At 39.1% G+C, this 16,542-nt stretch overlaps 1 protein-coding gene and 1 long non-coding RNA gene across 2 annotated transcripts in view; one reads left to right on the top strand and one right to left on the bottom strand.

The window, feature by feature from the left end:
• LOC307196464 overlaps positions 1-16,542 on the bottom strand; it is a 167,403-nt gene that overhangs the window by 125,409 nt on the left and 25,452 nt on the right. The gene's annotated exons all lie outside the window — the stretch shown is intronic.
• Positions 8,205-11,639, top strand: LOC307196350 (splicing factor, proline- and glutamine-rich-like). The gene is given in 2 exon segments (XM_079941211.1): positions 8,205-9,102; positions 9,106-11,639. Coding segments are annotated over 2 exon segments (2,115 nt in total). The 5' UTR covers positions 8,205-8,226; the 3' UTR covers positions 10,345-11,639.

The raw sequence follows: 16,542 nt of genomic DNA, 5'->3' as shown, positions 1-16,542 counted from the left end.
TGAAAAAGAAATGAAGGAAACGATAGCAAAGATCAATAAAACTAAAAGCTGGTTCTTTGACAAAATAAACAAAATTAATAAACCATTACCCAGACTCATCAAGAAAAAAAGGGAGACGACTCAAATCAATAGAATTAGAAATGAAAAAGGAGGAGTAACAACTGACACCGCAGAAATACAAAAGATCATGAGAGATTATTACAAGCAAAACAATGGACAACCTGGACGAAATGGACAAATTCTTAGAAAAGCACAACGTTCCAATACTGACGATGAAGAGATAGAAAATATGAACAGATCAATCACAAGCACTGAAATTGAAAAAGTGTTTAAAAAACTTCCAATAAACAAAAGCCCAGGAAGAGACGGCTTCACAGGCAAATTCTATCAAACATTTAGAGAAGAGCTAACACCTATCTTTCTCAAACTCTTCCAAAATACAGCAGAGGGAGGTATACTCCCGAACTCATTCTATGCGGCCACCATCACCATGATACAAAAACCAGATAAAGATGTAAAAAAGAAAGAAAACTACAGGCCAATATCCCTGATGAACATAGAAGCAAAAATCCTCAAAAATATACTAGCAAACAGAATCCAACAGCACATCAAAAGGATCATACATGATGATCAAGTGGGGTTTATCCCAGGAAGGCAAGAATTCTTCAATATACACAAATCAATCAATGTGATACACCATATTAACAAATTGAAAGAGAAAAACCATGTGATCATCTCAATAGATACAGAGAAAGCTTTCGACAAATTCAACACCCATTTATGTTAAAAACCCTGCAGAAAGTAGGCATAGAGGGAACTTTCCTCAATATAATAAAGGCCATACATGACAAACCCACAGCCAACATCGTCCTCAATGGTGAAAAACTGAAACCATTTCCACTAAGATCAGGAACAAGACAAGGTTGCACACTCTTACCATTATTATTCAACATAGTTTTGGAAGTTTTAGCCACAGCAAACAGAGAAGAAAAAGAAATAAAAGGAATCCAAATCAGAAAAGAAGAAGTAAAGTTGTCACTGTTTGCAGATGACATAATACTATACATAGAGAATGCTAAAGATGCTACCAGAAAACTACTAGAGCTAATCAATGAATTCGGTAAATAGCAGGATACAAAATTAATGCACAGAAATCTCTGGCATTCCTATAAACTAATGATGAAAAATCTGAACAGTGAAATTAAGAAAACACTCCCATTTACTATTGCAACAAAAAGAATAAAATATCTAGGAATAAACCTACCTAACGAGACAAAAGATCTGTATGCAGAAAATTATAAGACACTGATGAAAGAAATTAAACATGATACAAATAGATGGAGAGATATACCATGTTCTTGGATTGGAAGAATCAACATTGTGAAAATGACTCTACTACCCAAAGCAATCTACAGATTCAATGCAATCCCTATAAAATTACCACTGGCATTTTTCACAGAACTAGAACAAAAACTTTCATAATTTGTATGGAAACAGAAAAGACCACGAATAGCCAAAGCAATCTTGAGAAAGAAAAATGGAGCTGGAGGAATCAGGCTCCCTGACTTCAGACTATACTACAAAGCTACAGTAATCAAGACAGTATGGTACTGGCATAGAAACAGAAATATAGATCAATGGAACAGGATAGAAAGCCCAAAGATAAACCCATGCACATGTGGCCACCTTATCTTTGATAAAGGAGGCAAAAATATACAGTGGAGAAAAAAGAGCCTTTCAATAAGTGGTGCTCGGAAAACTGGATAGCTACATGTAAAAGAATGAAATTAGGACACTCCCTAACACCATACACAAGAAAAAAATCAAAATGGATTAAAGACCTAAATGTAAGGCCAGACACTATCAAACTCTTAGAGGAACACATAGGCAGAACACTGTATGACATAAAACACAACAAGATCATTTTTGACCCACCTCCTAGAGACATGGAAATAAAAACAAAAATAAACAAATGGGACCTAATGAAACTTCAAAGCTTTTGCACAGCAACGGAAACCATAAACAAGACCAAAAGACAACCCTCAGAATGGGAGAAAATATTTGCAAATGAAGCAACTGACAAAGGATTAATCTCCAAAATTTATAAGCAGCTCATGCAGCTTAGTAACAAAAAAACAAACAAACCATTCCAAAAATGGGCAGAAAACCTAAACAGACATTTCTCCAAAGAAGATATATAGATTGCTAACAAACACATGAAAGAATGCTCAACATCATTAATCATCAGAGAAATGCAAATCAAAACTACAATGAGATATCATCTCACACCAGTCAGAATGGCCATCGTCAAAAAATCTACAAACAATAAATGCTGGAGAGGGTGTGGAGAAAACGGAACCCTCTTGCACTGTTGGTGGGAATGTAAATTGATACAGCCTCTATGGAGAACAGTATAGAGGTTCCTTAAAAAGAAACCAGAAGTACCATACAACCCAGCAATCCCAATACTGGGCATATACCCTGAGAAAACCATAATTCAAAAAAAGTCATGTACCACAATGTTCATTGCAGCTCTATTTACAATAGCCAGGACATGGAAGCAACCTAAGTGTCCATCAACAGATGAATGGAAAGGAAGATGTGTCACATATATACAATGGAATATTACTCAGCCATTAAAAGAAACGAAATTGAGTTATTTGTAGTGAGGTGGATGGACCCAGAGTCTCTCATACAGAGTGAAGTAAGTCAGAAAGAGAAAAACAAATACCGTATGCTAACATATATATATGGAATCTAAAAAACAAAAACGGTCATGAAGAACCTAGGGACAAGACGGGAATAAAGAGCCAGACCTACTAGAGAATGGACTTGAGGATATGGGGAGGGGGATGGGTAAGCTGGGATAAAGTGAGAGAGTGCCATGGACATATATACACTACCAAATGCAAAATAGATAGCTAGTGGGAAGCAGCCGCATAGCACAGGGAGATCAGCTAGGTGTTTTGTGACCACCTAAAATGGTGGGATAGGGAGGGTGGGAGGGAGGAAGATGCAAGAGGGAAGAGATATGGGGATATATGTATATGTATAACTGATTCACTTTGTTATAAAGCAGAAACTAACACACCATTGTAAAGCAATTATACTCCAATAAAGATGTTAAGAAAAAAAAAAAAATCTTCCAACAAAGAAAAGTCCAGGACAGATGGCTTCAAAGACAAATTCTATCAAACATTTAGAGAAGAGCTAACACCTTTCCTTTTCAAACTCTTCCAAAATATAGCAGAGGGAGGAAGAGTCCCAAATTCATTCTACAAGACCACCATCACCCTGATACCAAAAGCAGACAAAGATGTCACAAAAAAAGAAAACTATAGGCCAATATCACAGATGAACATAGATGCAAAAATCCTCAACAAAATACTAGCAAACAGAATCCAACAGCACATTAAAACGATCATACATCATAATCAAGTGTAGTTTATCCCAGGAATGCAAGGATTCTTCAATATACACAAATCAATCATTGTGATACACCATGTTAAAAACTGAAGGCTAAAAACCATATGATAATCTCAATAGATGCAGAAAAGTTTTGACAAAATTCAACACATATTTATGATAAACTCTCCTGAATGTAGGCACAGAGGGAACTTACCTCAAATTAATTAAGGCCATATATGACAAGCCCACAGCCAACACTGTTCTCTATGGTGAAACCCTGAAACCATTTACTCTAAGACCAGGAACAAGACAAGTTTGCTCACTCTCACCACTATTATTCAACATAATTTTGGAAGTTTTAGCCATGGCAACCAGAGAAAACAAAGAAATAAAAAAAAATCCAAATCACAAAAGAAAAAGTAAAACTGCCATTGTTTGCAGATGCCATGATATTATACCGAAAGAATCCTAAAGATGCTACCAGAAAAGTACTAAAGCTAATCAATGAATTTGGTAAAGTAGAAGGATACAAAATTAATGCACAGAAATCTGTGGCATTCCTATACACTAAAGACGAAAAATCTGAAAGAGAAATTAAGGAAACACTCCCATCTACCATGCAACAAAAAGAATAAAATGTGTAGGAATAAACCTACCTAAGGAGGTAAAACACCTGTACTCAGAAAACTATAAGACACTGATGGAAGAAATTAAAGATGATATAAACAGATGGAGAGATATACCATGTTCTTGGATTGGAAGAATTAATATTGTGAAAATGACTATATTCCCCAAAGCAACCTACAGATTCAATGCAATCCCTATCAAATTACCAATGGCATTTTTCACAGAACTAGTTCAAGAAGTTTCACAATTTTTATAGAAACACAAAAGACCCCGAATAGCCAAAGCAATCTTGAGAAAGAAAAATAGAGCTGGAGCAGTCAGGCTCCCAGACTTCAGACTATACTACAAAGCTACAGTAATCAAGACAGTATAGTACTGGCACAAAAACAGAAACATAGATCAATGGAACAGGATAGAAAGCCCAGAGAGAAAACCACACCCATATGGTCACCTTATCTTCGATAAAGAAGGCAAGAATATACAATGCAGAAAAGACAGCCTCTTCAATAAGTGGTGCTGGGAAAACTGGACAGCCATATGTAAAAGAATGAAATTAGAACACTTCCTAACACCACACACAAAAATAAACTCAAAATGGATTAAAGACCTAAATGGAAGACCAGATTCTATCAAACTCTTAGAGGAACACATAGGCAGAACAGTCTATGGCATAAATCACAGCAAGATCCCTTTTGACCCACCTCCTAGAGAATGGAAATAAAAACAAAAATAAACAAATGGGACCCAATGAAACTTAAAAGCTTTTGCACAGCAAGGGAAACCATAACCAGACAAAAAGACAACCCTCAGAATGAGAGAAAATATTTGCAAACAAAGCAACTGACAAAGGATTAATCTCCAAAATATACAAGCAGCTCATGTAGCTCAATATCAAAGAAACAACACAATCCAAATATGAGCCGAAGACCTAAAAAGACATTTCTCCGAAGAAGATATAGATATTGCCAGCAAACGCATGAAAGGATGCTCAACATCACTAATAATTAGAGAAATGAAAATCAAAACACAATGAGGTATCACCTCACACCAGTGAGAATGGCCAACATCAAAAAATCTACAAACAATAAATGCTGGAGAGGGTGTGGAGAAAAGGGAACCCTCTTGCACTGTTGGTGGGAATGTAAATTAATACAGCCACTATGGAGAACAGTATGGAGGTTCCTTACAAAACTAAAAATAGAACTACCATATGACCCAGCAATACCACTACTGGACATATACTCTGAGAAAACCGTAATTCAAAAAGAGACATGTACCCCAATGTTCACTGCAGCACTATTTACAATGGCCAGGACATGGAAGCAACGTAAATGTCCATCGACAGATGAATGGGTAAAGAAGATGTGGCACATATATACAATGGAATGTTACTCAGCCATAAAAAGAAACGAAATTGAGTTATTTGTGGTGAGGTGGATGGACCCAGAGTCTGTCATACAGAGTGAAGTAAGTCAGAAAGTGAAAAACAAATACCATATGCTAACACATATATATGGAATCTAAAAAAAAGGTTCTGAAGAACCTAGGGGCAGGACAGTTATAAAGATGCAGATGTAAAGAATGGACTTGAGGACACGGGGAGGGGGAAGGGTAGACTGGGACGAAGTGAGAGAGTGGCATGGACATATATACACTACAAAATGTAAAATAGGTAGCTAGTGGGAAGCAGCTGCATATCATAGGGAGATCAGTTCAGTGCTTTGTTACCACCTAGAGGGGTGGGATAGGGAGGGTGGGAGGGAGGAACAACAGGGAGGGGATATGGGGATATATGTATACATATAGCTGATTCATTTTGTTATACAGCGAAACTAACACACAATTGTAAAGCAATTATACTCCAATAAAGATGTTTAAAAAAAAGTTTAAATCCATGTGTAGTATATTTACTTTTTATTTTTAGTATCCAGACTGTGACTGGATATAAATGCTTTAAAATACTTAAAGAATTCAAGAAATAAAGTTATTAAAAGAAATTTTGGAGCACACTTCAGTAGGAAGCTCATTCACTGAAGACTAAAAAAAGTTTTAAAAATTATTTTGACAAAATTAAATATTATACGAACATTTGAACTTCGGATGGGAAACAAAAAGTTACAGTTGAGGTTCTCAGTTCATCATCCAGCTGACTTTTGTGAGTACTCAGCACCCACCTGGTAACATACAAAGAACTAAAGAATATTTGCGTTTAGGGGTCATGGTCTTTGACTCTACAGTAATGACATATTGAAGAAGTATTACCTATATTGGTCCACAATACAGCCATGCAGTCTGCCAGAATCAATCTCAGTTCCAGTGGCTATTAGTTTTGTGGCCTTTGCCAAGTCATATCACCTCTCCAAGCTTCATTTTTCTCAGCTATAGTAAAAACTTATACTCATAATGCTATATGAGACAATACAGGTAAAGTTTTTGCAAAATATCTAGGACATAGAAAACGCTTAGTATATATTAGCTGCTATAATTCACCATTAACAAGGTATTTTGTGTATCTGTTAAACACATGCCCTTTCTCATCACACATTCTTGTTTGTTTCCAAAAGAATATTTCAACTTGAAGAGAATAAAAGGTATATGTGTAATATTAAAGATTGACTCATAAATATTAAATTATTGCTTGAAACAGTATATTCAGTTTAACTACTGAGCTATAATTATTACATTCCCAATCTTTTATGCATATAAATGTGTGTGATAATTCTTTCCTTTATATAAAGATATGCATGTAGTGTGCCTGAAAATATAGAATCATCATTCAGTGGTGTTCAATTTATGGAGAACTCAATTCACAGTTTATTTTAAAACTCTGATTTCTTTCTTCAGGTGGCTGGCCTTATGGACAATATATTATACACCATACATCCCTACCATTGCTGGATGGCCTGGTTCACCAACAGTTCAAATTAAGATAATGCAGTCTAAGAGTTAAGAGAATGAATTGATTTGATAGTGCTCTATTAAATCAATTTAGGCTACCATAAAAGTAGCTGTAAAAGAATTTTCAGTACTTTATTGTTGTTAGAATTCTATAACCAGTATCTCTTGAGAAAACTGCAGTTTCCTCTAGATCAATATATAAATCTGTGTGGTATTCCAAATTGTTTCTGCCAGTTTCAACTTAGATGCTATAGGCTTTCCTTGAGCTAAAATCCAATAGAATATGATGCTTTCCCTATCCAAGATTCTCAAGGAATTCACCTTCTGGAGAACTGAGACATTTTGTTCTATCCATTTTATTTTAGCAGGTGTTCAATAAAACTTTTCTGAATTATTCTATTTACATTCCAATTCACAAATGACTGTATTAAACTAGAGATTTAGCTGAGATTGTAGATTTCCATAATGTAGGCTGCAAACTCAAATGCCAGGTCCAGGCAGGTAATATCCATGATTAAATTGTTCTCTCTTTTTAGATGATTTGGGGAATTTTTATTTTTGCCTCATTTAAATGGTGATAACTGCTCTTCAACTTATTTCAAGTATTATCAGTCAGGAATATGGTTTTCTCAGATATGACATCTGAACATATGATATAACATGTCCAGATTTTTATGGGAAATATTTAAAATGTTATCTAAATGTAACAAAACAAAGGGATGCAGTTTGTTAGTGTATTTTTGCTTTGTTTTTTGGGTTTTTTCTTTTTCCTTTTTTTCTTTTTTTTTCCAGGAGGGGAGGTTGCTGGAGCAAATCAGCCCCCAGTCCTGGATAAGACGTCATCTCAGTGAATCGATGCTCTTATGAGTTTCACGATTGGCATGTTAGATATTGTTTTCCTTGAACATCCTCCCCCGCCATATTTACTCTCTTGGTTGATATCTTGAACAATACAACCAGTAAAACTCAACCTCAAGATATGACTGTATAGTCATTATACATTGAAGACTTTCATAACCCTATGCAAATAGATCACTTAAGGCCATAAATGGAAGGAAAGAGTAGTTTACAAATAAATGGTTTTCAATGACAATCTGAATTTCAAAACCTTACTGGAAAACAAACATGGCAGAAAATATAAAGAATGCGGGAGTTTGGACATAGCAAACAGTGTTATAGCCTTTAAAAGTCAACCCTGCCTGTGTCATCCGCCATCTTGTGCGAAGCAAGGTGGCCTCCACGTTCCCCGAACGTCGTCTTCGCTTCTGCCTCGACCGCCCCTTGATCACAGACATGTCTCGGGACCGGTTCCGAAGTCGGGGCGGTGGCGGTGGCGGTTTCCACCGACGCGGAGGGGGAGGCGGCCGCGGCGGCCTCCACGATTTCCGCTCCCCGCCACCCGGCATGGGCCTCAATCAGAACCGCGGACCTTTGGGGCCCGGCCCGGGCCAGGGCGGCCCCAAGCCTCCGATCCCGCCACCGCCTCCGCACCAGCAACAGCAGCAGCCACCGCCGCAGCAGCCGCCACCACAGCAGCCGCCGCCGCTTCAGCCGCCGCCGCACCAGCCGCCGCATCCGCAGCCGCCGCATCAGCCGCCGCCGCCGCCACAGGACTCATCTAAGCCTGCCGTCCCTCAGGGACCCGGCCCTGCTCCCGGAGTAGGCAGCGCTCCCCCGGCCTCCGGCTCCGCGCCGCCCGCCACACCCCCGACTTCGGGGGCCCCCACGGGGCCAGGCCCCACCCCGACCCCGCCGTCCGCTGTCACCTCGGCGCCCCCCGGGGTGCCCCCGCCCGCGCCGCCGAGCAGCGGGGTCCCCACCACCCCCCCTCAGGCTGGCGGCCCGCCGCCTCCACCCGCGGGGGTCCCGGGCCCCGGGCCTAAGCAGGGCCCAGGAGCCGGTGGCCCCAAAGGCGGCAAAATGCCAGGCGGGCCGAAGCCCGGCGGCGGCCCGGGCCTAAGCACTCCTGGCGGCCACCCCAAGCCGCCGCACCGAGGCGGCGGGGAGCCCCGCGGGGGCCGGCAACACCACCCGCCCTACCACCAGCAGCACCACCAAGGGCCGCCGCCCGGCGGGCCCGGGGGCTGCAGCGAGGAGAAGATCTCTGACTCCGAGGGGTTTAAAGCCAACTTGTCTCTCTTGAGGAGGCCTGGAGAGAAAACTTACACTTAGCGTTGTCGGTTGTTTGTTGGTAATCTACCTGCTGATATCACGGAGGATGAATTCAAAAGATTATTTGCTAAATATGGAGAACCAGGAGAAGTTTTTATCAACAAAGGCAAAGGATTTGGATTTATTAAGCTTGAATCTAGAGCATTAGCTGAAATTGCTAAAGCTGAACTTGATGATACACCCATGAGAGGTAGACAGCTTCGGGTTCGATTTGCCACACATGCTGCTGCCCTTTCTGTTCGAAATCTTTCACCTTATGTTTCCAATGAACTGTTGGAAGAAGCCTTTAGTCAGTTTGGTCCTATTGAAAGGGCTGTTGTAATTGTGGATGATCGTGGAAGATCTACAGGGAAAGGCATTGTTGAATTTGCTTCTAAACCAGCAGCAAGAAAAGCATTTGAAAGATGCAGTGAAGGTGTTTTCTTACTAACAACAACTCCTCGTCCAGTCATTGTGGAACCCCTTGAACAGTTAGATGATGATGATGGTCTTCCTGAAAAACTTGCACAGAAGAATCCAATGTATCAAAAGGAGAGAGAAACCCCTCCTCGTTTTGCCCAGCATGGCACATTTGAGTATGAGTATTCTCAGAGGTGGAAGTCCCTGGATGAAATGGAAAAACAGCAGCGGGAACAAGTTGAAAAAAACATGAAAGATGCAAAGGACAAATTGGAAAGTGAAATGGAAGATGCCTATCATGAGCATCAGGCAAATCTTTTGCGTCAAGATCTGATGAGACGCCAGGAAGAATTAAGACGCATGGAAGAACTTCACAATCAAGAAATGCAGAAACGTAAAGAGATGCAATTGAGGCAAGAGGAGGAACGACGTAGGAGGGAAGAAGGGATGATGATTCGTCAACGTGAGATGGAAGAACAAATGAGACGCCAAAGAGAGGAAAGTTACAGCCGGATGGGCTACACGGATCCGAGAGAAAGAGACATGAGAATGGGCGGTGGAGGAGCAATGAACATGGGAGATCCCTATGGTTCAGGAGGCCAGAAATTTCCACCTCTAGGTGGTGGTGGTGGCATAGGTTATGAAGCTAATCCTGGAGTTCCACCGGCAACAATGAGTGGTTCCATGATGGGAAGCGACATGCGTACTGAGCGCTTTGGGCAGGGAGGTGCGGGACCTGTGGGTGGACAGGGTCCTAGAGGAATGGGGCCTGGAACTCCGGCAGGATATGGTAGAGGGAGAGAAGAGTATGAAGGCCCAAACAAGAAACCCCGATTTTAGATGTGATATCTAGGCTTTCATTCCAGTTTGTTTTTGTCTTTTCTTGTTTAGATAGCAATCTTTTAAATTCTTGCATTTTAGTAAGAAAGCTACCTTTTTATGGATGTTAGCAGTTTATTGACCTAATATTTGTAAATGGTCTGTTTGGGCAGGTAAAATTATGTAATGCAGTGTTTGAAACAGGGGAATTTTTTTTTCCTTTTTTTCCTTTTTTTTTTTTTTAACTGTATAATGTCCCTCAATTTATGGCAGTGTACCTTGTGCCACTGATTTCCAAAGTGTACCAATTTTTTTTTTTTTACTGTGCTTCAAATAAATAGAAAAAATAGTTAAGATTTTGATCTTCAACTTTGCCATTCATGCTTCTATGCACATTAGGTTAGGTGTTCCACTTGGAAAGCATAAGAGTGTCTAGGCCTTTGAGTGGCATATGCCATTTCTGGGAAATGTATTTGTAGGCTAAGTATTGCTTTCTACATTTAAGTACCCCCTTGTTTTAAAAAGAAGAAATGCATATTGAATAGTTTCATGATTTGATTTGTTTGGCATTATAGGAAGCAAGCCGGTGCTAGTATTTTCAAATGGCTATGTAAGCAAAGCTGAACTGTAAATCTTCATTCAGGAATGTGTATTAAGATTATGGAATGGGTGTAAGACTATTGGTAGGGGGAGAAAGTGGGTATGACTTAAATGGATCTTTTACGGCCCTATGATCTATCCTTTCCTTGAAAGTTTCTGAAGAACAAGTGGAAAGATCATTTTGTTGCATTCCTCCATTCTTGTTTTTTAAAGAACGAGTCCCAAGCCCTACGAACGGCTTGTATTGAACATTCACATCTGAATTAAAGATTGTTAAACATGAAAAAAAAAAAAAAGTCAACCCTTCATATAACCGATTCACTGTGCTGTATCGCAGAAACTAACACAACACTGTAAAGCAGCTATACTTCAATAAAAATTTAAAAAAAAAATGCTACACATGACATATTCCAATAAAAAAAATGGTAAACCCTTCTATCACAGGTTGGAGCTTAATCAATAAATGGGAATAATTATAACATATGGCAAAGAAAACAAACGAAGTTTTTCAGCACTGCATATAAGGATCATGAGAATTCAATTTCTTGGCAACATCTAATTAGGATGCAACCTGCCGCTCAGCTCCTCCTTGAATGTGTTATGATGATAAACCATCAGAGTAAAAGAGCATATGGGTCTCATTCACTCATTTAATAAACATATATTTCTGGGCCAAACATTAGACTTAGTGCTGAAAATGTATCAGCGAACCCTCCCCGTGGCCCCAGAAAGGGTCTCTATTCTTGGAACAGCTGATGCTGACAAAAATATAAATGTGGGTAATGTGAAGATTTGTCTTTATGTCTTCTTTCTAAGGGCTCAGTTATGGAAACAACACTATTTTTTTTAACCTCAGAATAATTTCACCTGAGAGATGGTTCAATTTTATACATGCCTACAACCAAATAGAGCATTATTTTTCTTCTAAATTTATATACGAAGTTGGTTAAATTTAGAAATTTGTTAGTGATTATGACAAGACATTTTGTTTTTGTAAAATACACATCAAGATCAAGAATGTTTTCAGAGAGTTGAAATGGATCTAATGATTGAGAGGTTGCTTCCAGAGCCATAGCTCTTCTGGAGTTCTGGAAGTTCAAGAAATGCAAATGGCTAGCTACGTGGATTCTTTCTGTGCTTAATATAATTCTTAATTTAGATCCTAATATAAATATGTAATAATATAATAAGCTGTATAAATATGTGACAACAAAACGTGGTAGAAGGTATGTCACACTAATTTTCTATGATCAGTCAAAATTTAAACCTGAGTTCCATTCTTTATAGACTGGTGGAAAGGGAATCTCAGTCACTATTTCCTCCATCACCACCCCCTGGGAAATTAAAGGCTTTTTAAGTCTTGGACCAAGAATGATGTCCCAGGTTTTTGAAGCAATGGAGCCACCAGCTTCCAGGTGATTTTTCCTTGTCAAAGTCTGTATCATCCCTTTGAAGCCAAAGGCTATCAACTTCCATATCAAGTATAAACAAGGAAGACTGTAATAAAAATGTTTGAAAATATTCCTTTATATTTTCAGTGTGTTTTCCTCCTGAATTAAGTTTTTTAGTAGGACATTATAAAAAAAGTAGATGCTTCAAATAAGCCACTATTTTACTTGGTGCATGGCACATTTATTCACTAACCAATAATTAGCACACACCTGTTTTGTTGCAAGCAGGAAAAAAAAATCCTTGCACAAATGGATTTTCTGTTTAGTCAGTAGAAGCAGAAAAAACCCAATCATTAAGCAATTACATAAGAAAAAAAAAATGATTTGGGCTTCCCTGGTGGTGCAGTGGTTGAGAGTCCGCCTGCCGATGCAGGGGACACGGACACGGTCCGGGAAGATCCCACATGCCGCGGAGCGGCTGGGCCCGTGAGCCATGGCCGCTGAGCCTGCACGTCCGGAGCCTGTGCTCCGCAACGGGAGAGGCCACAACAGTGAGAGGCCCAAGTACCACAAAAAAAAAAAAAGAAAGAAAAATATACAGTATATATAAAGGTGTATAAATTATGAAAAAAATATAAAGAACCGCAAGGAGAAAAGGAGAGCTGGGAGTGTGTGCAATTATATATAGGGTGGAAAAGAAAGATCTTACAGAAAAGATGATATTTGAGCAGAGACTAGAAGATGTGAAGGAATAAGTCTTGTAGATATCAAGAAGAGGATTCTGGCTAGAGGGGAAGTAAGAATAAAAGGCCCTAAGGCAGGTCTGTGTTTAATATAGTCAAAGAATATCAAGGAAGCAAGTATAGCTTTGAACATAAAAGGCATAGGGGAAAGTTTTGGGAGAAAAGGGCAGAAGTGCTGTTGAGCCCAATCATGTAGGACTCATATGCCTCTGAAAGTACAGTGGCTTTTGTGCTGAGGAGGTTGCGGAGCTATTTGGAGGGTTTCAACATATGAAGTAACCTCTCCTGATTTGTTTTAAAATTATCACTCTGTGGACTGTGCTGAAAATAAACTACAGGTGCCAAGCATGTATAAGGAAGTCAGTTAGGCTTCTGCACTACTCCAGGTGAAATATACTGGGAGCATCTAAAAGTCTGGTAGCAGCAGAGATGGTTAAATAGTGAGGGTGGAGCTGACAGCACTTGTCAAAATACTGAATGTCAAGTGTGAAATAATGCTGGGGATGAAGGATGATTCGGCATTTTAGCCTGAGCAACTTGAAGTCGTGGGAAGGGAAGGGATCAGTTCAGGGCATATTAAGTTGAGATGTTTATTAGACTTTCAAATTGAAATGTCTAATAGGCCAAAGTTACACAAGTCTGGCTATGAGAGAAGTGGTCTGGACTAGAGATATAAATTTGGCACACAGCCAGATTTCACATATGTTTATTGAATCAGTGAGTAAATATCCATATAGGGATAAGTTAATTCTGTAGTAACTTATCCAGTATTGGATAGCAAATAATAACATAGCTATGTGCCATGCTACTGCTGGCTAGAGGGGATTTTATGTTGCCGGTTTTATGTTTTTAGATGCTGGCCAAGAGTTTGTTTTAACAACATACAAGGGAATCTGCCTGGATCATGAGCAGGAAGTGAATCATTTACATCTCTGACTCTAGCCTTAGGATACAGTCTGAGAGATGGGATTAGAAAGTGAAATTGTTTTGAGCACACTGCCAATATGATTTTCACAAAAGAAATTTCAATTTATAGTCCTAGTAGGAGAGCACTCACTTCTTTCTGTACCTTAGCCAGGACTTGGTTTTATTGTTCTTGTTTTTGCTCATTTATCACTAAATTAACAAGGAAGAGTTATTCATTAAGACAATAGGTGATGAGGATACTTCCTTTACTATAAACACTCAGCAAATGTGTAATCATATATGTCTTAGTCATCTCAGGCTACCATATCAAAATACCATAAACTGGATGACTTACGCAACAGAAATTTATTTCTCACAGTTCTGGATGCTGGGAAGTCTAAGATCAAGCTGTTAGCTGATTCAGTTCCTGGTGAGAAATCTCTTCCTGGCTTGTAGATGGCCAACTTCTATGTCCTCACCTCCTCACCAGGGCCTTTCTTCGGTGTTCTCACTTGGAAAGGGAGAGTTCTCTCTCTCTTCCTCTTTGTATAAGGCCATTAATCCCATCATGAGGGCCCATCCTTATGACCTAATCTAACCCTAATTACTTCCCAAAGGCCTCGTTTCTAAATATCATTGCATTGGGTATTATGCCTTCAACATATGAATTTTGAGGAGAGGCAAATCTTCAATCCATAACAATGAGTAAAAGAAAAAAAGTAAAAAGATGAACACATTTTTCAATGATAAAAGGATAGAAAAGCAAAGAGGAAAAATGGCTAATGCATGATCTTGATGAGCTTTAGACCAGAATTAGGCAGAAGGGGCTGTGATCTGATCTCTAGAAGGGAGATTGGGGATTTAAAGGACCTCAGAGACAGGGGAGAATGGAGTTTTGGCCACTTCTTGAAATCAAAGGCTTGTCTGGAGTTTCTCATCCTGAAACTTCCTCCCCTACACCATACACTGTTCATTCTCTGTGTTCCCCTTTTTCTGTTTGCTTACTTTTTTGTTTCTTTCTTTCCTTATTTTTTTAGTATGAGATGATCATTTTTCCATAAAACTCTATTTATGAAAAATCTTTGAGGTATGGGACAAAGTTGGTTTCCTGCAGAGAACTGCATTTCTTCTTCTAGGAGACAGAGAATACCAATGCTCGATCATTTAAACTAATTTCTTCCCATGAGTGTTTTTAGAGCACCACATGGTATATATTTGGTCCAAAAAACTGGCTGAGACTCACTAGTTCCAACTTCTCAGAGACTTCCCCCCATCCTCTTCCTCCTGTTCTTAATAAATAGACTGGAAATAACAGATTATTCTTGTATTTCTGTTTGTGGTAGAATGGTTTCACCTTTGTTTTCCCTTTTGTACTAATTTTGTAGACTTTCTATTCCCAGCTTCATGGATCAAGACTCTTTATACATCATCCAACTTGTGTGGGCCCTCTTGCTTCCTATGTACTCTGAGACTGTGCAAACCAAACTCAAGGTCACATTGTTTAGCAAACGTCTTTAGACTGAGAAACCTGACACAAGGCTCTCTTATCTGACTATGTTCCCACCTTCGCTTACTCTTTTAATCTGAGAATTACTTTCATTCCCGCTAGCTCATTAATTCATGAAGATTTTTAAAATTTGTATTCTAGATGTTAGTTGATGTCAATGGGACAATACAGACGTTTAGCCCATTATATTACTAGACTGAATCCTAAATTTAGAAGGAGAAAATCATTTTATTGGTATCTGCCTCAACATTTTCTTTAAGGACAAATATAGTCCAGTTTTCCTTTGGGAAAGGAATGATTACAACTCTCTTATTCTTTATTCTTGTCGCCTATAAAGCTTACCAAAACTGTAAGATATACAGATATCAAAAAGAGTAAAAAATGATGATGACTATTTTATGATGTGATGATGATAATAAAAAGTAGCCACGGGGCTTCCCTGGTGGCACAGTGGTTGAGAGTCCACCTGCCGATGCAGGGGACACGGGTTCGTGTCCCTGTCCGGGAAGATCCCACATGCCGCGGAACGGCTGGGCCCGTGAGCCATGGCCGCTGAGCCTGCGCGTCCGGAGCCTGTGCTCCGCTACAGGAGAGGCCGCAACAGTGAGAGGCCTGCGTACCGCAAAAAAAAAAAAAAAAAAAGTAGCCAGTTTAAAATTATAATAACCTTTTCTATTGTTATAGCTTTCAAGAAGAATACAGTAATATGGTTTGTAATCATTGCAATAAGTGCATGTGTTTTAACAGATTTTTAAGATATTTGAACTATTTAGGCCATCAGTACATTAGACTTGTAATTTCAGTTCAGTTTTCAGAAGAAATTAAATAAAATTATAATTTTTTTTTAATATTTGGGAAAACATGAAGTTTTTGCATTTGTCTTGCACTACAAGTAAAAAAGCATTTCAATATTTAGAAGAAAATCATTTATTTAATGTTTAAAGAAGTCTTAAATTTTTACTAGTTTTGTGAGATTAATATGTTGAGCACTAAGCAGTGCATAAATAATCATGAATGTTCCTTTGTTGGCATGAAAACCCTTGGATGTTAAAGAAGCTAACAGGACTCAGGA

This window comes from Stenella coeruleoalba, assembly GCF_951394435.1.
Source record: "Stenella coeruleoalba genome assembly, chromosome: 13".
Taxonomy (NCBI): domain Eukaryota; kingdom Metazoa; phylum Chordata; class Mammalia; order Artiodactyla; family Delphinidae; genus Stenella; species Stenella coeruleoalba.
Note: the sequence above shows the minus strand (reverse complement) of the source record. Positions and strands in the feature narration are given on the sequence as shown.